The sequence below is a fragment of the Protopterus annectens genome, chromosome 6.part1, assembly GCF_019279795.1.
Source record: "Protopterus annectens isolate FY-2018-M chromosome 6.part1, PAN1.0, whole genome shotgun sequence".
In the NCBI taxonomy this organism is placed as follows: Eukaryota; Metazoa; Chordata; order Ceratodontiformes; family Protopteridae; genus Protopterus; species Protopterus annectens.
This window is the reverse complement of record NC_056738.1, coordinates 420,973,809-421,000,490: the sequence shown is the minus strand read 5'-3', so window position 1 is coordinate 421,000,490 and position 26,682 is coordinate 420,973,809. Positions and strand designations below refer to the sequence as shown.

Genomic DNA, 26,682 nt, shown 5'->3' with positions numbered 1-26,682 from the left:
TGTCAGGTCCAAGACAGAATACAGAATGATCTCTCTCTCTCTCTCTCTCTCTCTGAGAGAGTCCTCAAATTAATATCTGAAATATTACTGCTGGGCTACCTCGCAGAATGACATCATTTCTTGTCATCTGACTTCTAGTCCTCAGGCCCAAAACAACCATTGATGGCAACTGGTAGCATTTATCATCTACCTGTGAAAATAAATAGACCTCAGATCTTTTGCAGAGACTGGAAAACAATAAAACACTTCCAAGACAATACAGAAAGTTTCCTGGTTTTAGACATTGTGTCTCCTTGCTGCCATAAAGTAATTTAATTTCAGCTATTTTTCTGAAATTTACTAGATTGAGGTTAACCTCCTGTTTCCCAGTTTCCATTATTAAAATATATACATTTACATAGTTACAATAGTGCATATACATTTTTGTTCTTTTCCAGTAGGGAACACTCTGGATCCATTTTAAACACAAGCATTTTGCAAACCATTTTCAACACGTCTGTACAAACAAATTTGATATACACATAACATACAGTTGTAATACAACTGTAACCCAAGCGTCTTACACAAAAAATTAAGATAGTCACCAATCACATATAATTATCTACAAAATTCCAGGTAGCTGCACTGGCAGTATCGCCATGACACCCTGTCTTCAGAGTCCATCTGTACTGGCAAAGCTGACCCCATTATGGTGCAACACTGTCATGTCATATGCCTGCAACCCTAGGCTCCACCTTAATAACTTGGCATTTTGCTGGCTGTCTCAATATAGCCATGTTAAGGGATTGTGATATGTAACCACAGTGAATTTCCTTTCATACAGATAGGGCTGAAGTTTTTGCAGTGCCCATACTATGGCTAGACAATCTTTTTCTACAGCTGCATATCATTGCTCCCTGGGTTGGAGTCTACGGCTGAGATATACAACAGGATGCTGTTCTCCCTCTGAGGAAACCTGGCTGAGTAAAGCCCCCACCCCTTGGTTTAAAGCATCCACCTGCACAACAAATTCTTTGCTGTAATCTGGACTGGCTACCACAGAGGGTCCCTCCCAAAGCCCCTGTAAGCTATTGTAATGCCTGCTCACAGGCTGGGGTCCACCTAACCTTATCTGGCCTGTTTTTCCTTGTCAGGCCTGTGAGGGGAGCAGCTGTTGTACTATAATGGGGAAATGAACCTTCCATAGTACCCGGCTGTCCCCAAGAATGCCTTCACCTGCTTTTTGGTAACAGGGCAGGCCATGTCTGAATAGTTTCATAGTTTAGTACTAGGCTATCTGCCCTGGGGCATTTGTAAGCCTAGCCATAGTGATGTGGCTTTTGCCACCCCATGAAATGGTACAAAAATGCACAGAATAGATTTAGAATACTGTGCCTCTGTCTAGTAGTGACACAATGAAGGTCCCCTTATATAATAGAATTAGTTTACTGTGCCCCTGTCTAGTAGTGACTCAGATGTGACCCCTGGGGTAAACTTACGATCTCCCATCCACTCATCAAGATTTCTCTTGAAGAGAGTCAGTGAGGGGCTCTGCCTAACATGAACTGGGATCTTGTTCCAAAGCATGGGAAGCCTCTGGGTTATGAATCTATCCCTCCAGCATGTCCTATTCATACTTGTGCCGAGGTTTAAGTCTTTAGCTCTCGTGGTCCTGATGGATTTGGATTTTTTGAGGTGGAGCATGTCCATCAGTTCCTGATTGGACATGGCCTTGTACGTCAGGCAGAGATCACCTCTGAGCAGGCGGTATATGCTACTGAATAGAGCTGGAGTTTCTTTAGTCTGGCAGAATAAGACATATGTTGGAGACCCTTGATCCTCTTGGTGAGGTACTTTTGTGGTCTCTCCAGCTGTTGCAAATGCCGGGTGAGGTACATACCAAATGGGGCATTGTACTCAATCATGGGTCTGATGAGGGAGGAGTATAGGGGTACAATGACATCCTTGGATCTGGATGTGAATCCCTTCATGATGAGGTGTGCAAGGTAGAATGTTTTTCTAACCACTTTGGCAACGTGGGTGTCAAATGAGAGGTCGCTGTTGACTTGGGTCCCTAGGTCTCCGATTACTTTTTCCATACTCAGTGGGTTGCTGTCTATGTGATAATTTGTGGGTACTTTGTTTTTCCCAAAGGGGATGACTATACATTTTTTGGCATTTAGTTTAAGGCCGTGACTCCAGCACCAGTTATCTGTTTCTGTGAGGCCTTTTTGTAGGATGTATGTGTCCGCTGGTGTAGCGACTATGGCGCCTAGTTTGCAGTTATCTGCAAACTTTGTCAGCCACAACCCTCCCATGTTTGCTTTAACATCTGAGAAATAAATGCCGTACAAGAGGGGTCCCAGGACAGATCCCTGTGGGACACCACTTGTGACTGGCTTTGAGTCTGACATTGCTCCAGTGATTTTAACTTTATGGGTTCTGTCCTTTAGCCAGTTTGCAACCCATCTAGTGACATAAGGGTTTACGTTTAAGCTGTTGAGCTTATCTATGATGCCTGAGTGGGGTATTGTGTCGAAGGCCTTAGCCAAGTCCAGGTAGGCTGTATGGACTGCTTTGCCCTCATCAATTGCTCTAGTGACGGTTTAGAAAAAGTCAACCAGGTTCAAAAGGCAGGATCTGCCCTTTACAAAGCCGAACTGGGTGGGGTCAAGTGTCTGTAGGTCCCCTATGTCTCTTTTTGAGTTCCATAATGATTCTTTCCATAGCTTTGCAGACCAGGCTGGTTAAGCTTATGGGGCGGTAGTTCCCAGGGTCTGTAGAGGTACCCCCTTTGTGGAGTGGGACCACTGTTGCTGCACGCCAGTGATCAGGTACATATCCTGTAGTAAGGCTAAGGTTAAATAGCATTTTTATGTGCGGGTTTAGCTCCTCTTGGAGTTCACGTAGCACGCAACCCGGGATACCGTCAGGTCCCATTGATGCTGTGTTTTTAGCTTTGTTGAGGGCGGTTCTCATTTGGACATCTGAGATGACAGGGAGATTACATTCAGCTGGGATAAGTATTTCTTCTTTTGGGGGTGAGGGAGGGGAGAAATTTGCACTGAACCTGTCAGCCAGAATGTTGGCAATATCTGAGAGTTCAGTGCATTTTTTGTTGTTGTGAACTAACTCTGAGCATATCTGAGGGTTTCCGCCCAGGTTTCTAACATAGCTGAAGAAGGCTTTGTGGTTATCTTTAGTGTCCTTAGCGATTTTTCTCTCAAAGTTGGCCTTGGATGTTTTTATGAGAGAACGTAGTTTTCTGCTAATGTTGATCAGAGATGTCTTACCTTTATGGGATTTTGCTCTGTCGTGCAGTAGCTTCCTTCTTTTGTTATACAATTTGTTAATGGCTGAGGTCCACCAGACAGGCCGCTTTCCTTTGGTGGAGAGGGACTTGGATTTATTTGGGATTGCATGATCCATGCATTCTTGGAGATGTCCATAGAAAGAATTTGTGAAGGATTCGGCATTGTGGGATGAGGTATCCACTGGCCCAGTGGGCTTAAAGGATACCATCTCAGTCTTAAGAAGAGTGAAGTCTGCTTTTGAGAAGTTTTTCACTGTGGTCTTTTGTGCTGGGGGTGGAGGTGGTATATGTATATCTATGGTGATTAGTTTGTGGTCAGATCTCACTAGTGAGGAGTATACCTCCGGTGTGGAGCATTTTGTCCCCATGTTTGTGATGATCAGGTCTAGTATATTACCTCCCCTAGTGGGAGAGGTGACTAGTTGTTCCAGTACATTTGAATTTATGAATTCCAGGAACCTTTGGGCTAGGGTGTTAGGGCTAGAATAATGTACCCAATCTATGTTTGGGTAGTTGAAGTCTCCCAGTATGATGGTATTTTGTGATACATTCATATTCTCCAATGTCTTCAGGAAGGCTGAGTGGGGTTCCTGAGATTGGGAGGGTGGTCTGTAACAGTTGTATAGCGGTTTTGCCTATGGTTAGTTGCACCTGTATGGTCTCTGATGCTTCATGTGTTGCTACTAACCTGGAGGTGTGGGTGTCCTTGATGAATATGGACACTCCCCCCTCCCTTTGTGGTTCGGCCAAGGTTTTGGGGCCGAAAAGCATGATATGAGGTATAGCCTGGTAGCGCTGGGGTGCTCTCAGGAGCCTTGAACCAGGTTTCAGTTACTGCACAGACATTGATGTTCTCCATACTGAGGAGTGCATAGAGTGCCTGCATCTTGAGATTTAGACTTCTGGCGTTGAGCAGCATTACCCTTAGTTTTTTTCCATTTTTGTTTTCTAAGGAGGTGGGTTTGTCTTTTGAGCCTTGCCTAAAAAAGGCACTATGGGGGTGGCAAGAGCCTTAGCCAATACTCGGAAGCCCAGTGGTGACAGGTGCAAGCCGTCCCTTGCGAAGCAGCATGGCTTGTCCAACATGTCATCCCAGGCAGACAGACATTGGATCCCCTTAGAATGACACCAGTACTTGAGCCAATTATTAAAGCTGATCATCTTGTCTTTGTATTGTGGCATCATTCTTGGTGAGGGCAAGATGCTGCTCAGGGTCAGGGTCATACCAGCCTGGGCTACATAATCAAAGAGCTCCTCTATGTCTCTTTTCATGTAGTCCAGGGAGGTACGTCTCAGGTCATTCACGCCAGCATGGACAATGACGGAGTCATATTTGTACTTGCTTTGGAGTGACCTGAGTGCGTGTGTTATGTGGCGGATCCTAGCTCCCGATAGGCAGCTCACAGTCACCCTCTCCTTGCTCAGCCTGGTAAGCGGGACATCAGTGTGTCTGACTATAGAGTCACCTATTACTAGTGTATCAGGCATGGTGTTTGGCCTTAAGGGCCGTGATTGGTTGACACACTGATTTATTGAAGTATGTGTTGCATGTGTTTTGTTTTGAGGTGGTGGATTTTTGGATGTCTGCTTTGGGAGCCTCTGTTGTTTTGGTAAGTTTTTTATTAGAGCCTCCGAGTATGTCTTTGTGTTTTTATGTGTTTGGTTTGCAGTTGTGGTAGGTCTATGTGGGACTGGGTTTGTTGTGTGTGTGGTTACCATCTCCTCCTGTCTGGTCATGCCAGCTCTGAGTTGAGAGAGTTCAGCCTCCAGTTTGGCTATATAGTTGCATCTCTCACATGTATTTGTGTTTGTTGGGAGGAGGAGAGGGTAGTCTGTGTACATGAGACAATTGTAGCATTGTCTCAAGATACCCAGATTAACCAACTGAACTGGAGAGGACGCCAGTAATCTACCACTCGACATGCTAGAACAGTATAAGGGAGTGCTGTGCCTTTAAGTGAAGTGGATATTCACAGGGGTGGTAGGTGGATGTAGTGCTTACTTAGTACAAGAGTGCTTACTTAGTAGAGAAGTTTTGAGAACAAGTGCTAGGCTTATAATATAGCGAGTAGTCCGATTATACTAAGAGTTGAGCTTCCTTAAGGGAAAATTTGAAGAGCAGACTTGGCGGAGCCAGAAGTTTAACCGGCGCTGCGCTATGCGCAAAACCGCACAAAGCCGTGCAAACGCGGATTTTAAACAGGGAACTACAAAAGAGCTAGAAATGGTCCAAAACAACCAATTACTACAGCTCTTGTGCTGAGGCCACTTCCTACAGGGACAGGTAGGCTGCTCAAGGCTCCCCACTCCCACTGGTGAGCAAAGAAACTTCCTTTTATCCAAGTAAGGTAATGGACAACACAGGAACTACACCACAGCCCAGAATACAGCAATGCCTGTAAACTGGTCTAAACTAGTCGAGGAGAGGCGAGAAAACAAGGATTATTTTTTTGTTTTTAGATAGAAACACACAGAAAATGCAGAAACAGTGATAAATCAGTTACACAGGCTAGCACACTTTAGTGGGCAGCCTCAACAGTTAAATTAAACAAACAAACAAACTTTCGATCAAATTCGACTAAAAAGTAACTTTAAGTGCAGATTTTAAAATAATGCAGCAAACAGCTAAAAAAACAGTTTAAGCTTGTTTAGGGTAAGCTAGAGAAGCTATTCCAAGTAAAAAAACAGCAAAGATACTTAAATCCAGAAAGTAGTCGCTTTTCTGAGTTCTCTGTAGCTAGGACCACTCTGCAGGACCACGAGGAGCTTGTCTGAGTAGTATAGCCAGAAAAAAACTCCCAGAGGCGGATTTTAAACAGGGAACTTCAAAAGAGCTAGAAATGGTCCAAAACAACCAATTACTACAGCTCTTGTGCTGAGGTCACTTCCTACAGGGACAGGTAGGCTGCTCAAGGCTCCCCACTCCCACTGGTGAGCAAAGAAACTTCCTTCTATCCAAGTAAGGTAATGGACAACACAGGAACTACACCACAGCCCAGAATACAGCAATGCCTGTAAACTGGTCTAAACTAGTCGAGGAGAGGCGGGAAAACAAGGATTATTTCCACTTTAGCAGGTTCTGGCCTGATCTTATCACTCCCCACACTATGTCCCTGGTATGACACCTTTGCCATACCCACCGGACACTTACTGGGCTTAATGGTCAATCCTGCCCTTTGCAGTCTGACCAGAACCTTCCTGACATGCTAAAGGTGCTCTTGCCAAGAATGACTGTAGTTGGCAATATCAACCAGGTAAGCGAGGGCATAATCTCCTGCTAAGATAAAATCTACCAGCCTCTGGAAGGACGCTGGGGAATTTTTCATCCCAAAGGGCACCTTTGTGAGCTCTTATAATCCGAAAGGAATCATAAAGACTGACACACTCTAGCAGTGAGAGTCAAGGGCACCTGCCAGTGGCCACTGGTCAGATACTTAGCCCCACCCAGCTGCTCTAAGGCTTCATCTGTCCTAGGCATGGGTTAAGCATCTAACTTTATGTGACTATTTAGTTCTCTGTAGTCTACATAGAACCTGGTGCTGCCATTATTCTTTGGTACCAGCACCACTGGGGAGGCCAAGGGACTGCTGGACTCTTGGATTACTCCCAGTTCCAACAATTTCTGTATCTCCTCCCTCAGAGTCTGTTTGACTCTCTCAGGTACCCTATAAGGGGTCTGCTTATTAGAACTTTGGGTCCTGTATCCACATGGTGGTGCACCCTGGTTTCCCAGTGAACATGTCCCCAAACTCCTGTAACACTGCTTGGATTTCTCAAACATGGGATACCCGCTGGCACATTGCTACCCCTTCCACTGAGGTGCCAGTCTGAGCCTCACTGAGATCAGTCATCAGCTCTCCCTCAGACTCCTCCCACCACCCACTGCAAATACTCAGCACAAGAGCATTCCTATCATGGTAAGGCTTCATCATGTTAACATGGTACAGTTTGTGCCCCTGTCTCCTGCCTAGTTAGTTAACATCACTGACCTTCCTTACCACATTAAAGGGTCCTTTCTAAGCTGCCTGCAGCTCATTTTGTTTGACAGGAATGAGCACCATAACCTGTTGTCCAACAGCATACTCTTGGGCTCAAGCATTCCTGTCATACCAGACTTTTTTCTGCTGTTGAGCCCATGCCAGGTTCCCCTGGGCCAAGCCCATGAGCTCCCCAAGCCTTGTCCTGCGCTTTAGGACATATACTTCAACAGGATCCTTGTGTGATTCACATTCACCTCCCACTCACCACAAATCAAATCCAAGGGCCCCCTCACCCTATTCCCATATAACAACTCAAAGGGTGAAAAACATGTGGATTCCTGCATTACCTCTCTGCATGCAAACAGCAGATGGGGCAAATATTTGTCCCACTCTCTCTTAAATGTAAATGCCCTTAGCATGGTCTTCAGTGTAGAGTTTAACCTCTCCACAAGACAATTAAGTCTGGGGGTGGTCTTTAGGTGCTTCATCCCACAGACAAGCCAGCAGCTGTGACATGAAATTGGCATCTCTGTCAGTCAGTATTTCTCTCTGAAAACCTACCTTGCTGAAAATATCTAACAAAGCATTTGTCATCGTCTTTGTCTCACTGGAGGACAGAGTCACCACCTCAAGGTTCTAGTAGCATAATCTACTACTAATAGAATATCTTTCTTCCCTGTGAACTTGGAGTACTCAGAGGCCCCCACAATATCCATAGCTACCCTCTGAAATGGCTCCTCAATCACAGGCAAAGGTATAAAAGGAGCTTTGACCTCGTCTCCTGCCTTGCCTTTTTGGCACTATCCACAGTTTCTGCAGTACCCTGTTACATCCCTTGCAAACCCAGGCCAGTAAATTTTCTGCACAAGTCTCTTGGTATGCTTTATGCCCATATGACCTACAAAAGGAAGGTCACGGGCTATGTCTAGAAGTGCCCGGTGGTGGTCTCTGGGCTCTACCAACTGTTGTATTAACTCACCATCTAGCCCTTCCCCTCAGGGGCCTACTCTTTATACAGTAACTCTTTGTTCCAGTATACAGACTCCCCTTTTCCTTGAGAATCAGGCATTTCCTTAGCTACCTCCCTCAAACCTCAATGTAGGATCTGAGAGCTGAGCCTGTCTCAACTCTACCTTTGAGATCCTTCCCAGCTCCCCTTCCACAGGAAGTCTGGTATCATTGGACAGTGGTGCCTCACTGTCAGCCTGAGTACCACCACTCACCTCTGCCTTTGAAGTCACCCTGTCCAAGGGAACATCAGCACCTATCAGCAGCTGTCTCTCACCTTCAGGCTCACTGCTACAGGACAGCTTCATCCCTGAAATAGCAACCTCACCAGCCTCAGCTTCAGGTGTGGGGTCTGTCTGTATCTCCCCCAGGCTACCCAACCCACATGCCTGTCTCCAAGCCTGACATGATGTAACTGCATGCACACAAGTTACTGCATTATAAAAATCATTCCCTATCAAGACATTTGCATGGATATCCTCAAACGCACATACTGATTGCTTCCTTTTCCACCCTTCCAGTCAAGGTAAACCATGGTCAAAGATATTTGGAATGAAGTCCTTTCTAAAGCTCTGACTGGAGTGGATTGCCCAAGCAAGTACTACTCCTCTGTAACCACTGCAGACTTCACAGTGGTTATGTCAGAGGCCGTCTCTCTCTTAGCAGTGGCCTGTTTTCCATCCACCAAGATAGAATACAAACTTTGGTGATAGTTTTAGTTTTTGTACCCCTGTTGTCTCTAGACAACTTACGACTGACATGCTGTTATTCCCCACTTGCTGGCTCCCTCATCTTGCTTCAGTGGACATTTGTATTCTACATGGCTCCCTCTGGTAACATTTAAAATATCTAAACCCTGATCCTGGCTGTGTACCTGAACTAGTGGCTTCCCCTTTTACTGGTGGACTCTGTTGGGGTGGTTTAGGCTGATAACCATGAGTTCCCTTATACCCATGTGCAGCACTGGGTATCCCCTTCTTGTACAGTGGTGCCCTGCTTGCTAAACAGAAATCCCCTTTTCTCCTTCCAGCTCATCTGTAGAGTTGCACTCCCAGTCTGCCAATCAGATTCTTATGTCCTCAGGAAAAGTGCTGAGGGCTTGTTCCCTAACCATAAAATCTGACACCTACTCACCCACCTATAAAAATAAGTGCTTAACTCAGCAATACAAATCACATACACTTTCATCTGCACTACATTTATGCTCACGATTTTTTTTCTGTAAGCTTCAGTTGTTAACTTAAATCATTCCAATAAACATTGTTTAACCTTGTCGTAATTTAAACAATCAGTTTGACAACTTAGAAAGAGCAGTTACAGCTTTACCATGGAGTAAAGGGGTCAGGAATCATACCCAGAGCCCTTGGTCAACATCATAAGGTTTACGTATTCATTCAAATATATGAATAAAATTATCAAAATTATCACCTTTTTACTGACCTTTGTTGCTTCTTTTTTCTTTCAGCTGTTCCCATTAAGGGTCGACACAGCAGATCATCAGTTCCCATTTCTTCCTGTCCTCTGCATCTTGCTGTGTCAAATCAACCACCTGCATATCCTCTCTCACCACATCCATGAACCTTATCTTAGGCCTTCCTCTTTTCCTCTTACCTGGCAGCTCCATCCTTCGCATCCTTTTCTAAATATAACTAGCATCCCTCCTCAGCACATGTCCAAACCAATGCAATCTTGCCTCTCTGGCTTTGTCTCTAAACCATCCAACCAGGGCTGACCCTCTAATATACTTATTCCTAATCCTGTCCACCCTCGTCACATCCAGTGCAAATCTTAACATCGTAAACGCTGCCACATCCAGCTCTGACCCCTGCCTTTTTGTCAATGCCACTGACTGCAGCCCATATAACATATCTGGTCTCCCTACCCTCTTGTAGACCTTCCCTTTCACTCTTTCTGGTACTCGTCTGTCACAATCGGTACAGGTCCTTTTCTCCCTCCTTAGTGTCCAAGCTTTCATACAACTCTCCATACACCTTATCCTTAGCTTTTGCCACCTCTTTGCCATGCACCTCATCTCCTTATACTCCTGTCTACTTTCATCTCTCTGACAATCCCACTTCTTTGCCAACCTCTTTCTCTGTATACTCTCCTGTACCTCCTCATTCCACCACCAGGTCTCCTTGCCCTCCTTCCTCTGTCCGGATGTCACACCAAGCACCTTTCTAGCTGTCTCCCTTACTAGCTCTGCTGTAGTTACCCAGCTATATGGTAACTCACATAAGCCACAATGAATGATTTAGATATATTTAATAATAAATAAAAATGAAAATAAATCCATTTACAATAAAACACCAGAGTTTCAATCACAGGAAATATAAAAAACACAGATGGAAAGACTCGGATAGATACAGAAAAAAATACGTTTAACTAATCTCATTTTTCTAATGGACTGAAAAATTACTGTTCCCCTAGTTACTTACTAAAGCAAAGTAAGATGAACGTGGATGACTGTCTTGCCAGATCCAAAAATAGAGTGCATACCTCACATCGCCCACTAGTATTCAAATACAATTTCAGTGTTGGCTATAGAATGACATCACATCAGGTCACCTGACATTACGACTCCCACATTACTCCCTCACTAAAAAATGAGCCAGGATCTGGCAATGATGTGTCACAATGCACACACAGAACTTTAGCTAAGGTTTATAACAGCATCTGGAAACTGTGAAATAATTCCAACACTTCCACCCTTCTTTCAGAAACTAAAGCTATTCTCTGGCAGCATTCAGACCTGTGAGATAAAATATTTATGGCTTAAACAGAGTCATTTAATTTCTGGCTATTTTTTGTGAGGTTAGCTGCACTGAGCTTAGCCCCTTCCCCTCCAGTATCCTCTGTTAAAATACATACATTTCATCAGTTACAATAATACATGACAAACATGTAAATTTCTTTCCTGTCCAGCAGGATCCACTGTCGATACATTTTTAACACAAACTTATGTACAAATCAGTTTGATATTCAAACATATAATTCTTTACAAAACTCCAGCCAGCAATGCTAACATATTTTACACATGCACTGCCCTACTCCCCTTGGCACAGCTAGCACTACCTCACATCATCACAGTCCAAATACCAGACAGGACACAATACTTTGGGAGGGGGGTGCAGCATTCCTTCATATTTGGGAGTACCAGGTCCAATATCTTTGTACCTCTGCTAGGTTTATGGACTACCTGGTCCAGAGTGTTTGGAACCGCTCTACCTGCAAATTTGCGATTAATTATTCCTATATAAACTGGGAATCCTACACAAAGTCCACATGAGTATAGTATTTGGTTGAATGATAAGTCTCTCTAATAGGTCTAAGTATAAGCTATGGGTTTCATGGGAAATAGAAAGTGATTAGCTTGCCAGGATATGGTATGGGAATTATCTATGGCAATCTGAACATGGATGAACTCCAGTGTATCATCCTTTTTAACCAACCTAAAGCTATGTCTGTTATAGATGTAGATTGAGACATCTCCACCTTTTGTCCCTACCTGTGCAGTCGCTGATCTAGATGGCACTGAAGCCTTGCACTCCCTGAATACTCTGTGGCTTTAAACCATGTCTTGGAAACTGCACAGATGTTCACATTCTCCAAAGTGAGGACAGCTTGAAGGGAGTGGAGCTTCTTGTTTAGACTCCTGGCACTGAGCAGTAATACTTACATTTCATTGGGTGGATTTTGCTATGTTAGAAGGTTTGTCAATTTGGCATTGCCTTAAAAAGGCAATGTTTTAGCAGATATTCAAATATCTACAAGCAACAGGTGCAGGTCATCCTTGGTAAAGCAACGTGGTTCATTAATCATGTTCTCCCACACTGAGAAATATTGTATCTATCTAGATAGATAACAAAAACTAATCTGATTATTAAAGTCAATCTTCTTTTCATATTGTGGCATCAACCTTGATGATTGTAGAGTGCTGCTCAATGCTGGACACATACCAGACTGTGATGCATCATCCGATTGCTTCATAATGTCTCGTATATCATTTACACCTATATGGACTATGATTGAATCATAATGGTTTCTGTTGTGCAGTGACTTGAGTGCATGCATAACTTGGTAGATCCTGGCCTCCGATAAGCAACTTTCCGTTATTTCCTCTTTGTTCAGTCCAGTGAAAAATATCCATTGTATGTACACAGCCTGAGGTATCTCCGTCAGTAAAATGTTCCCAAGCTTCTACTCACTTAGCCAATGTGTCTATGCATCTCCCATCCATCTTCAGGACTGAGTCAAGTGAAAGCTCCAGCACCAAACAGAATACAAGTGGCTTAAGAACAAGACTGAGGGACTGCAGGTGGGAAAAGTTGTGCCTCTTTTTGCAGCTCTGTCATTATGGTAAGCACCCATAACTTTCATATCAAATAAAGGTAAAGATCTTTCAGACATGAATATCAGGACAGAGTCCCTATCAAACCCAAATGAGGAGTCTGAATATGTGGCTCCAGAAGTGAAGTCCAATTTAAAGTGTCACCTAGCTTTGCTGGAATAGTGGCTCCAATTTAAAAATGAAATATTCTGACGAGTTTCTCTGTAATATGTTGCACTGCACAAGCCAACAGAGTGCTTTTGGGGGAATCCCCCCCCCCCCAGCAGTGCAACCACACAGAGTTGGAATATGTAATTGGGGAGGGTGGAGTCCCTCCCCCCCGACATAGGAAGTGCAGGGGCTTACCTACTGCAAAAATATATGTGTGTCTGTGTGTGTGTGGGGGGGGGGGTTGACGCACTGGTTTTGATAGTAATTTTTCAGAACCCAGAGTGATTTAATCACTCATAGCTTAAACTATTTTGCCAAGATATTTAACAAGGACTATATGACATCTGTGGAAATATCAGCTGTAGTGGCACTGAGAAATGAGGCTGGTGAGCCGACTGTTATCCTGATGTGAGCTACAGGTCCCATGGCGAGTTGCAACCCATGGGAAGCCTAGCAAAAATGAAAATTTGACAGATGCCGAGAAAGGTCTTTGCTTTATTTTCTTGTCCTGTTGGCCCCTTGTTGAGTGCATATTTTCTTGTTCTTATTCGCATCTAAACTTCCTGTGACAATATGCACAATTGTAATAAAAACTCACATCTGTTAGCATCCTTGGGGAAAATACTGACAGAAGCATAGGTAGTTCAGGTTTGACTCTGACAGCTTTAGGTAAGAAGGTTGGGTTAATGTCATCCTGTCCTAACAGACCATCACCTGTGGTGACGTAACTGACCGTTTGTATACTAACAGCCAGCAGAAGAATGTGTTCTAAAGTATCATCATCAGAGAGGCTGAAGATGCTAGCTCAAAGGGTGGTCATCTCAGCTTTTCCAATAGAGGTTATATTTCCCAGAGTAGATTGCACAGTGGAGGCAGCCCCAGTAAGAAAAGGTCTCCAAGAAAGGTTTTAGAAACCTTCAAGAAAGCCAGAGGAGTCACTTTTAAGGAAAATGGACTCAACCCAAAACTGAACAGCTATGTCGAATACAGAAGCACCTGGGGAAATGAAGTACTGAATAGGTCTTGTTTGCATTGTGTGACCTTTTGGGAAAATCATTTCCAATTATACCTTCTTCTGTTAGAATGCTTCTTAGACCAGGAATGCCCTGCACCTTGTCATTGGAAACACAGCCTCTAGCCAACACTGGTAGTGGAAAAGCCATAGCATAAAGTGCAAAGCTTTGAGGTCAGCATGAGTCTTCTCACAGGTGCAATGGCACATTTTTTTTCCTATTGACAAGTCTTATCAACTGTCTAGAAGGTATGGCTGGGGAAGTGGCAAGCACATCTGAGCTGGCTAGTAAGGTGCTATCAGGATAACTTGGTCAGGTTTGTATGCTGCAGTTAAATAAATCTATTATTACGTACTTCATTTACGTAGCCAAGAATGTAACAAAGTAATTCACAGGCCAAGACAGCATGCATTGGACAACATTCATTGAACAGGCAACACCTACAATAAAGGATAATCCATATAATACAGTAACATGATTTGGCAGGCAATACAAATGCTACATTCAGTACTCTGATAAGTCAAGGTGAAGGAATACTAGATAGTTGTGAGGAGACAGTGGAAGTAGTAGCAAACCTTTGTCATGTTTAAGAAAAGCATTAGAAGACGACCAATTAAGAGAAGATTGACAATGGAATAAGACGAAAGTCTCGGATCTATCCATTGGACCAGTGGTGTGCGTTAGGGCTTTCTTACTATGGCATCCTGGTGGCAGCATCAGTGAAAGATAATTGCTGCTCTTAACACTAGTCGGTGAGGCTGAGAGGTTGCACATACGTGGTCAGCTACCTTCACAATTTACAGGTCATTAGAGAAGCAACAATAGGCTGTTCCAAACTTCTAGTTCATTCTGGATTATATATCTGAAGACCCCCGATCCACAGTCTAATTTTGGGAGTTGGCTGGACATCTGGAAGTCTGTTTAAAGGGTCTGCGGCTAAAACTTTCCTCTGAGGGTATTTACATTGCTTTTATTAGAAAGTCACACTGCAGGTCAAAAGTCCTGAGCCTTCATTGCTGGCTTGTAAAGCTGACAAACAGACGCCATGTTGCTTGTTGATATACCACATGACCCGGACATGTTGCTTGTTGATATACCACATGACCCGGATACTCTGTCACCACTGTGAGCATTACTTATTTTCAGGCTACTGGAATGCATGGATCAGTGTTAATCTCTTTCACAATGATGCATTCACCAAGTATCCATGGCTCACTTGCCCTGTAAGTTAAAGGTGCCCAATATGGGCTCCTTAGGTCAGATCTGAAGCATCTCTCTTCAGGGTCTAGGAATTTTAAACGGGACAAGGAGTATCCCCAGGTGGTTTGTCAGTTGGGGCCAGATTTCAGAAAGTCCCGAGCACAGGAGAGGACAGCCTTAGTAATCCTTCCCTTGCTACTCCAAATCCAACTTTCCCCAATCCCTGGGTACTGAAGGACCAGGAATCCCACTACACTACAAGCAGGTAATGGAATTTCACAACATGCTATGCTAATTATTACCTATGCTTAAAGTAGCAAGATCATACCAGATGGAGCACAGTAGGCCTACTGAATCCAGGTAAAAAGTTTTCCGGCTCCAACAGCACAGCAGATTTGGTACTGTAGGCAGGGAACCTGCTTGCAGTACCAGGTCTGCCACAGGTGAAGACGAATGCCCAGGAGACTGTCATGCACCAGTTCCATCTGTACGGCAGACAGAATATATAGTCATGCTAGGACAGTTGTTATATGCCTGTATTCTGCTCATTCGTGAAAGGGAACATGCACACAGGACCACTAGCTCACCAAGGATCTAGTCTATTTTTCTTAGAAGTCTTTGCAAGTCATCTCTACTTAAGTATGGGGCTGGCTCACACACTACCAGTCTTTTGGCCATGTCCCTACTTAGCTCCAAGACTAACAATACAGCTCCACCTGTATGTGGAGGTTGAAACTGCAGGCAGTCGAGCTTCCCAAAAGGTACTAAAGCTATTTTAACAAATTTACTTTCACCTATTTCTTCCTGTATCAGCAGTCCCAGCGTCCTTTTAAACACGAGGAGGTTAATCATTTGTCCATCTACTTCTGTACAATTGTGGTCAGCCAACAAAAAACATTCATACCAGCACAGGTAAATTGGTCAGTTGTACACACTTGACAGAGCAGTGCACTTGATATTAATCCAAGTACCCATCAAAAAACTCCCATTTGGTGAACCTGGGATTTTATGTGGCTAATCTGCAACAGAAAGCCAACTCTCATACATACTGCAAAAATAATCTTTATAAAATTCTTATTTTGCATACTGACATTACGCAACAAATCTACATAATGAACCTGAAAGTGAAATGCCAGTCACCAATGCTTATGTAGAAAGTCACACACAAAATTATTCAGTCTTTTATGCAAGTCAATATTCCAACACAAACCAAGGCACGGCTACAGATGACAAAAAAAGATGGAAGTTATTTCAGTAAAAATTTATTGGTCCAGCAAATGCAAAATATACAGACTTTGGAATTTTTTTCTTTTTCAGCTTAGGCATTTTTAAATGTGTACAGAAAAATACAAATGACATAAAAATCAAATCTGCCTCTCAAGCTCTACAATATACATTAAATAAATAAATATGTCACTTACAGAACTACAATAATAATTAAAAAGAAAATATTCAAGTATTAAATAAAACTGTCTTTGAACAGCGACTTGCACACATTTCCTTTAGTCAGATTTGGAACTTTTAAAAACGTACTACAGATGAAAACAAAGCTGCTGCTTAACATTTCATTACGAACAGCTTGATCTGTGAAACTTGTCAAAAGAGAAAGAAAAATTCAGGCAAGCTCTTGCTCTTCTGTGCACACTTAGCTCATGGTCACGTTATGCACAGTACAAAAGCTACTCGACAAAAATATTTCTGCACTGAAGGCCAAGACTACAGAGACTCCCTTATTTATATCAAACTTGCATTGGGTCCACAAATTGGCTGATCATAAGTCCCAATTACAACAGTATACATAAAACGTAACTGTATACAGACAAAACATTCATTCGATTACACAAAAGATCACCATTCAAAGAGTGCAAGTTCCACACAGTCAACGTGTTAGTAAATATTGCACTGGAAAGACAAATGCTGAAAAGCTCTTAACATGGTGCAAAGTTTACATGATTTTCCCTCATGCAAGACTAAACACTAGGCACTCTGGTTGATCTCTTTGAATGAAAAAAAAAATAAGGGGGGGGGTTAGTTCTAAATCAAATTATTTTATGACCATGTATATTGCAACAAAATAATCCCTTTACAGAAATCAAAGTCCATCTTCTGCAAACCATTTTAAATGAACCAGGTCATAGTTCAGTCAACACTACAAATTAAACATTACTGCATTTTTTTTTTTTTTGTCAACACATATGCAATCCCTTCATTCTGCAGACATGTCCAAAAAGGTCTCAGAGTTTCTGATCACCAACATTCTATTCAGATGGGAAGTGTTCTACAAGTGCTCTCCATCCAAAAGCAACCCAACTGCACAGAAAAATACCCATCCGGAGAGAAACTGAATGACTAACAATACAGCTCTTTCAAATACAGCACTGTTATCTAATATACCACAGACAATATTTCCTAACAGTGCAAATATTGCCAATGACCTAGTCAAAAATGATGCAATCTAAGAGCCTAGCAAGCACAAAGGTATCCCTCCCTCTGAAAAAATGTATGGAGCATGTGAGCCATCAGTAAAACTCTCCTGCTGATAAGCAGAAACAGAGGCACCTAATAGGTCTAAATATGAAAAGCACTTAAAAAGGCCATCATGCCAAAAAGTACACCGCTTTGGTGTAAGAGTCCATGAATTAGTTAAACGTAAGGTATATCTGCACTGATGTCAAAAATCTCCATTAGCTTCTTGCTACATTAAGAGGAGCATCAATCTAATCTTTTGCGTACGTCACACGATACAGTACTACCAGTATCCGTGCGTCACACGATTCAGTACTAACAGCATCAGTGCATCACACAATATACACTATTACCAGCATCTGTGCCTGTACTATAAAGTGCAGTTTTAAGCAAATAGCTATCTGGGATTTAAAGTGCAAACAAGCAGCAGTTAAAAAAAAAAAAAACACCCACTTTTTCTTAACCTAGTCTCACACTTCCTTTCAAAGTGACAACCACAACTCAGAAACCACTGCACCCCAAGACCAGGGCAGTACCCATGTTAAAATATAAATAAAACAGTTACACATTCATCACTGGAGTACAGTCATGCTGTGTGAAGGATGACATCAAAGTGATGCGTTAAAAAACATCACAAAGGTGGTCTTCCCACTATGTGGGCAGTAGCGGTTGCCATATGCTCCAACTCTAAAATTTCCACGTTCTAGTAACATTTCATACATTATCAAGAGATCGGGCTTACAAAACCTCCATATTAGTTGCTAGGTAGTGTGCGTTAACATTTTACTGCAGCAAGGGGAAAAAATCAGGAAGTGCAGAAGAGGACTACACTGGTTTACCTCTATTCAACATACAAAACATAAATGCCCAACAATTTCATCCCCAGAAAGAGATTAAGTATTTTACAAAAAGCAGTAAAAGATGCAGAGAGTGCCAGAAGCACCTACTTCTTGTTACAACTGGGGATGTCGGGGGGCACGTTCTCCAGAGCCCTGTGGCTACATCTCAGTCCACATTTATTTAATTTGCTCATTGTATGGATGCAAGCTGAGAAATGGAAGAAATCACCATCACACCACCTCCTCTTGATTTATATTAGTGCTGCTGGTGAAACTGCAACGGGATTTGAAATGTGAATGGGATGCCATGTCAGTTCCAGCTTTCTGCCTTCTCTGAAGATTCAAAGCACTGGGAGTTCTCTCACGTTCTGCAGGGAAAAATATGCATCGTCATAAAAAACAAACAGCACTTAGCAGTAAGTGAACATAATTGAAAATCCTACATCAACATTATTTACAAAGTTAGTTTTTTCTTACATGCAGATCAGGGCAAAAATCACATTCAACCAGAGGGCCATATTCAACCCACAAGGAAGTCCCTGTTCAAGCAACACAACTCTGCAAGGCCTAGATGATGCACAAATGATCCTAGTAAAAGGACAACACTGTACCTTGGAAGCAGCAAGTTGTACAAATACACCACCAGATAAAAGTAGTTCCCTAATGCTGGAATGAGTTATTTGGCAATGGTGATGCAGGTCTGTCCTACATAATTTACAGTATGGATTCTTTTATTAGGATCACTTGGAGTTGCTTATTAAAAGTAGCATGCAACAAGCCATTTACCTTCGAAGTATTAATAAGGGGAACATTTTGAGATAATGAAAAACAGCTCGTCTTTAAGCATGGAAAGGAAAAAGTGAAAAGAACTTTCTGTTAACATAAGCAATGTGTGCAAACATTTACAGCTGATACAAATCTGGGGGAAGCTTTTTTTTTAATGCAACAGATCAGAATATGCAAAAGAAAAAAAATGTGCTTGTATTAGCATTTGTATTAGCATTTGCAACAATGTTCAATGTACTTGTCAGGAAGGTCTCTGCATGGCAAGACTACTACCACTTCCACCATTACCAAGCGCAAGTATGAACACACACACACAGAATGAGCAGCTGAAAAATAAGCTCGCATGAGATCCCAAGCCCCATCTGAACAAGGCAAGTTAGATGCATTTTGCAAGTTTGATTAGCATGAGCAATGCCAGAGTCAGAAAAAGCCTAGGCTACTTATCTACGGATCTACAGATTCCAGTTCACTACAATTTTAGGCATGGTGAATCAAGCAAACAATAAGCAAATTTCTAAAGACAGCAGTGAACTGGGAACTATGCACCAATTTTGAGAATAGATAGTGGCATAAGGGAAATCCATTTCTGCATTCAAGGTTTTAAAGAAAGGTGATACAGAAGATTTAGAAGGAAAAAAAAGAAAATTTAAAGGACCAGGAACAGAGGATAATTTAGATTTCAAAAAGCAAACAAAAAGGGGAAAATAAGGCTTACTGCACTTCCAAAATAAAAAAGACACGAGGAGGAAATGGGGTAATATAATACTTCAGATTAATTTATTTTCTTGGCCACATTAGTGTACACCACATCCACATTTCCAGAAGGCACAAGATAGTGTTTATGCCACCATGGCACAATCTGCCCAGCACACTACTATACTTTTGGGTGAAGTGCCATAGAACTTTACATCTACACGAGCTATTACAAACTCGCTCACCTTCCTGGTATGAAGGACACCACCTCAGGACTCCATCAATCACTGCACTAACTTCAATAGGAGTACCCAACCAGTAATCCAAGGATCTAGTGTAAGGACAGAGTCCACAACCATTTTATTTTCATATGCATCACTTCTTTCTTACACATCTGTATTTAAAGGGTAGGTAGTTTATTCCTTCACTTGATAAGAGTTATGGAAAGGGTCCGTCTGACTCAGGTACTGATTAAAACTTAGCATGTGTGATACTTCCACACTCAAACACAATTCACACTACTCAAACACCTGAATCATAGAAAATACAAGGCAACTGGGCCATGTGGCCATTTACTCCTTGCCATAAATGCATACAACCGGGTAGGACTTGAATAACCCCCCTTTAATAACCCCCCCCTACTTATTTCCTAAAGCACTTAATTTACAGACTGAGCTACAGAAGCAGTAAAAAAACTTCCGGAATTCAAGAGTTCACTGAATTGACAAGACTGTTGGATCTTAAATCACTAGTACCAGCATACAGGTGGAGCATAGTGCCAGCATGTTCTGGGATCCCTGGAACAATCAACATGTTTACGCATTCAGACTACATTGCGTACTGCTAATTGAATTCCGTTAACACAGAATGTTTATCTACATATGGTGTCGGCATACTTGCATGGATAAGAAATCCTAGCACAGCACCCAGAATGTCTAGGCAAACTCTTCTGCAAATTCCATGTCACATTGGGCTGAACCTGGAAACAGTCTCCAAGGTAGCTCTGCAGGGTGACAGAGGCCACATGACATCTTTGGGAAGCCCACAGACTAAGTCAAAATATTGAGCCGTTTGAGAGTTGCACGATTTAAGAAATCCATTGCCTCCAATACACAGTTACTGTTGCGATCTTCCTCCATATTTGAGGACAGAGGCAAAGTTGTTAAAAAAAAAAAAAAAAAAAAAAAAACTACAGCTTAGAAGAGTATTGTGGAAGGAGGGCCAGATATGTTCAAGTCTGTCAAATTTTCCCCTTAACTTCCATTTCCAGAGAAAAGCTTAGCAATGAAGAGAGACAACTATTACGGTATCTTACGGCAACAGCTCAAAATGCAGTAAGCAGTGGATATAAGGCAACATACTGAATACACATCTGCAGCCAGATCGGTCAAAATAATACTTCTGCAGAAAGCATATTTAGAGCCATACAAGCACAGAACCCATCTCCAGGATCACAGAACAGAGCACAAAAGGAAATCATCCTTGCCACACTGTTTTATGAACACAAACAATATAAATCATTTCATCCACAACCCCCTTTTCGCATCTTTGCAGTTAAACAGTTTAGCATGGTTTTCCAATAATGAAATAAAAACAAAAACTGTTTTTGACAGTATTTTTGTAGGACTTAGGCCTCTGCAACTCATGTGAGGGGGAAGCAGACCCACTGCGCATCTGCAACTCATGTGGGGGGGGGGGGCAGACCCACTGGGCATCTTGCATCTCTAAATTTACTAACAGAGACTGCAAAACAGTGGGGAAAGGGCACTCTCCACTACTACACTATATGCACTCATTCAGTTGTAACATTGACAAAGTACCAAATAAAATGTATTTGGATAGCAGAAATATTTAAAATTAACTAAATGCTTCTCGAAACACAATGTGCAGAATTAAGCTAGTTAAGAAAATCAGCATACTCAGAACACTACAAGAAACAGTAAGTAATAACGTTTAAATTAAAAGTCTGAACGGCGGGGGAGGGGGTTCTGCTAAGGACTGTATATTTAAATTCCGTCGGCACATATTGCCATTATGCTACACTGGAATGGTTTTTCTATTCCACCTCAGACTAGAACCTTGGAGTTCAGAGGGGATGTGACGCTGTCACACTTCCTGACAAATCCAACATGCAAATGCTAATGAAATGAACAGACACAGTGACATTCAGAAACTTAAAGCAAATAAAATAATGCATCTTTAGAAACAAGCAGTAAAACTTATAGCAATAGCAGAAAGTTCAGTTGAACCAGGGACATTCCAATTTATTATTTTTTTTTTTTTTTTGCCCAAGTGATCAGACCAATTCTGGCATCTAGAAAAAGGTTCAAATAGCAGAACTTAAGCTCACTTTCAGTCAAAATTGATATAAAACATCTTGCAGTGCTTGTATAAAATATGCACCATGGATGGCACAAAAGTTCACAGGAAAATAAAAATGACATTTGCTAATGAAGACCAAAGTCTTACAAGACAGACCTGTAGCCACTACCAGCTTACTAAATGTGGTTAACAGACCTGTAGCCACTACCAGCTTACTAAACGTGGTTATCCAATACAGAATTTACTGTAATTGCACAATATCTGTTCATTTAGAATATCTAAGCTAGTGGTTGCTTTAATACAATTTAACCGTCCATGCATCAGCTGCTCTCTCAGAGAACCACTGACTACATCTCGTATTCCTATATAATATAATCTATACAGGTTGCATAATGAATTTCTACACCTCATTAATAAGCATTTCCAGACGTAGGTATGTCTAAATGCCCTATTATACCTGAATAAGACTTCCTAAAATATCTACGAGACATGACATCAAAAATCTTAAACTTTACCCTCTCAAGCTGTTCAAGCCCTTTTGGAAGAGAGCTGTGGATTCATAATTCATAAACCAAGTTGGGTACTCTGTTTCAAAGGCCCACAATTCCTCATGAAACATTTTCTCTGAAGCAAGTACCCTTCCCTATCAGTAAAGTGCAGAGGAAGTTAGCGATCTGAATGATGAAGTCCCCTACTTCCAGTGCTGTCTAACCTTTCCTGAATCTCTACCCTCTAGTACTGGATTTGCCAAATCTCTACCTCCTCTTTCCAGCCCTCATGTCTTCTTCTAAGCTAGGCAATGGTAAACCCCAATTTTTTTTTCTTCTCTGGAATGTTCTGCCATCCTCACTCCATCTGCAATCTTCTCTGGATGCAGTATTTTGGCTGGACCAGTACATTATTTCTATAAATTTTCTCCCAAGTACTCCACCCTAACAGTCTCCTTCTTGCACACACATGGATTAAACATGGCAACCAGTACATTTTGCATATTGGTTTATCCTGCCAATCTGATGTCACTTGCATCTGGAGCTTCTGGCTCAACCCCCCCCCCCCCCCAAGATTCACAGCAGCTCAAGCCCCCAGCATGAACTCCAGTAGAAAAAAAGTTTTGTCAGATACTTTTCCCACCAGATTATACCTACACCCAGTTTGAGTCTCTGGCTTTTTACTGTTAGAACCACCCCTTCCTCCCGTTTATTCCAGGGCATCCATCCAGAGAAAGTGCTCAGAAGGGCAAGCACATGACAGTTAATTTGTCCAACTAGCCTGCATTGTCATTAGTCTCTGTAGTGTTTTTAACTGACTGGATACAGCATACTGCTAACAGGTTAACACATTCCAGGGTGCCATACTTCAACAGTTTTGACCAGAAATGTACACTCTGCCATCTCAAAGAGGTTACTTCCAGATGTTCAGTAGCTCAAGATCCCACCTCCAAGGAAGTTTTTTTTTTATAAATCCTAGATTCTACACTGCAGAGAGTCACTTTCAGGAATACTCTGCACCTAGTCAGATGTGCAGCTCCAAAACAGACTTCTGTGCAGCCATTTAAGCCACAGGTTTCCTTAGACTTGTGTGCCCTACTATGAAAGTGCTTCTCTGGAACTTCTGGCTGGCCTACTCCCTTCTTAAATACACACCGGACTTTGTTAGTTCGGTTGGAAAGCATATCAGATTTTTAAGCACAATCTTTTAGTTTGATCATCAACGACACATTTTAAAAATAAACTATTGCTTCCTTGTAGTTAAATTAGATTTAACTGCAGGGAAATCAAAGGCAGACAAGCTCCTTGTAGGTTATTTTGGGTCCAGGCTCTCCAAAGCAAATGTTATCCATGGCAAAATATTCTACGTAAACTGTGCATCAGATAACCTGTTGGTGGTGGGAGCTACCAAAATGGCAAGTTCGAAAACCCATATTAAGTGGTAGTGCACTAATCCCAAAAGCTGAAACGGAGACGTCTAAGAGATGTACTGAACTACCGAACATGAACTGAAAAGGATAAAACTGTAAAGTTAGAGAAAGAAGGCCTACATATACTTACAGGCAAGCTCTGGCTAAATGAGGCTGTGAAAAGAAGAAAAACACACACTTTAGAGAATATAGAGTAAAGATTAAGGACAGTAAAGAAATGAACAATTCTACAAAGATAAGATTGAGTTTATTACAGCAAAAAAATAATTCAGAAAGAAGCACATTTCTTCTTCAAGCAACAAAAACAAAGATGGTATTTTTCATTAATTTTACACCACAATAGCATTTAAATGAGGGCAAATGAAACCACAGAAGAGAACAGGAGAATTTCATTTAGAGAAAAGTGAAGTCAGTCAGTTAAAAAAAAAAAAAAAAAAACACGGTTAAACATAGAAAAATGGAGGATGGTAAAATTATAAAATGAATGGAAGGATAGTTATCGTACAAAGAGCATGAAAGACCGGGATAAACACAGTAAAGACAAAATGAAACAAGTCAAATGGATGGTTAGGAGGTGGGTACAACAGAACACGACTGGTTAAGAAATGTGGGGGCAGTGATAATGGTTTACAAGGTAATCTGCAACAGGACAAAAATATAAAACAAAGAAAGCTACTCTAGTTTCCAACTTCATCCATTTTGTTCTGCTTGAAGGGAACAAACTGAACATTACCCCAACACAATTTTTTGCAGTCCTAAACCTAGAGCACACTTGACTACTGCTACCTGCCATTTACAAATTTGTCATGAATTTACAAAATTACTATAATTAAGGGCAGCAAACTCAGGAATGTATGTTTTTCCATCAGAACAGAAATTCGGTGCATTAGACAGAGGAGAACAAAGGTCATAATGGATGTAAAACACAAGACAGCAAAGCAAGACAACAGTCTGGTCAGTGTTCTAATCAGTCTACACGATGCACTGCAGTGTCATTCTCTGAAACGTCCCTCAAAATTTAACTCCTTGAAAATTAAACTTCTGCTTTGGAGCCAGTCTTACTACAACTGGGAATTCACAAAAGTATTTACACTGTGGTGGGGGTCACATTTCACTCACCACACCCATAAGCAGTGGCTTGAGCTGCAGGTCAGCACACAAAACCAGTTTTCCCAATGACCTGCACCCCAGACACAACACACTAAACTCCAAGGGCAGCACCTCACTTACTTGAGCAGATAATGAAGTGGGCATCTCAGAGGGCATGCTGACTGATGCATCTACTGAAGAGCTTGCAGAGAATTCATCAAAGCTGCCCATTCTTGGCTTTTTGAGAGGCTCTGGGCTTGCAAATGGTGTAATGCTATTACGTCTCATGAGTGGACTAGGACCTTTCTTTCCTTCCTAGATGCAGAAAAAACAAACTTATTATGAAGACTTCAGACAGCACACATTATGAACATTCTGACGTGCATGCAATGACTAGGGAAGTCTGTACCCCAGGCACATCAGTAATTACAAGAATGCCCCTTCAACTCCATGTTCCCCTCCCAAAACCAGAACTGGTACCTTTGTCTTTTAAAAACTAAGCTTCTGGGTTAGTTCTGAACGGATTATCCAATTGCCAAGTACCATTATACAGAGCCACCACTTGGTGGAAAGCAGTCGAAAGTTAAAGGACACACTATCCCAGAAGGACAAGCCCCATCTAAATATATGGACTGAATTTCTCACTTTCACTGTTAAACTCGAGTAAGCAGAGTTAAAGTACAGCAGATAGTACCATCCATAACCTACACACAAGTCTTTCATACCTAAAAAATGCCCACAAAGACTACATGCTTTGGAAAAGGACACAAAAACAAAACGGACACAGTACGAGGATGTTATTACCAGTGAGCTTTCTCAGAAGCCTTCCAGCTCAAACAACAATTAGGGAAAAGACCTTCAAGACAAGACAGCCTATGATCAAATAAGTGAGAGCTGCCAGAAAGGCTGCCAAGATCACCTTGCACTTAAGAGAAGAAATGAGCAAATTAAAGCTTATGCCATGTCAGTCACATTTCCCATGAGCAATCAAGACTGTCCCATGTCCAGACAAGAATGGTCAAATGAGAATGACTCCACAAGCAAACCACAATTGGACATATTAACTCATTTTTAATAGGATCATAGCCCCAACACCCATAACCTCCAAATGTAATTGCTCCCCCCCTCAGACATGTGCCTAATAAGACAACTGTATTACACAAGCTTAAAACAGCCTCTTTTACCAGCTACTACTAAAAAAGTATATGCTACTATCAAACAATGAATGCAGCAGCTCTGCATGAAATAATTTATACATTAATCTTGTTTTCAACACACAACTGTTACAAAACAAGGCAGTTCTTAATCCAGTTCACACATTCTGTACCCCAAGTTTGAGTATCTGCTTACCTCTGTCCTGTCTCTGTGTGTGTTCACCGCTTCTATGTTTAGGAAGACTGATTCTACTTTGCACCCTGTTAAAAAGCATATGTGTAGCCAATTAGTCATCAAGATAACTAGTGGGTTTCACAGTACTTTTAAAAAGAAAAGAAAGCTTCCTTACCATATGCAACTGGTGTGAGTTTTAACACGGTGTGAAGTGGACACTTCAGATAAGGCATTTCATCTGTAATG

General features: G+C 41.9%; 1 protein-coding gene across 4 annotated transcripts in view; it reads right to left on the bottom strand.

Annotated features, from left to right (window-relative positions):
- Positions 1 to 16,240: 16,240 nt before the first annotated feature.
- Positions 16,241 to 26,682, bottom strand: part of LOC122805609 (6-phosphofructo-2-kinase/fructose-2,6-bisphosphatase 3-like) — a 28,213-nt gene continuing 17,771 nt past the window's right edge. For 2 of the 4 annotated variants that reach the window (XM_044075854.1, XM_044075851.1), the window contains exons 12-17: positions 26,612 to 26,674; positions 26,458 to 26,522; positions 25,249 to 25,422; positions 24,149 to 24,171; positions 19,086 to 19,136; positions 16,241 to 18,667 (exon numbers count right to left, since the gene is read on the bottom strand). In XM_044075854.1, coding sequence (XP_043931789.1) covers positions 18,661 to 18,667; positions 19,086 to 19,136; positions 24,149 to 24,171; positions 25,249 to 25,422; positions 26,458 to 26,522; positions 26,612 to 26,674 — 383 coding nt within the window. In that variant the 3' untranslated portion in view covers positions 16,241 to 18,660. The remainder of the gene's footprint in view (positions 18,668 to 19,085; positions 19,137 to 24,148; positions 24,172 to 25,248; positions 25,423 to 26,457; positions 26,523 to 26,611; positions 26,675 to 26,682) is intronic. The other 2 variants (XM_044075852.1, XM_044075853.1) reach the window with 2 other exon arrangements.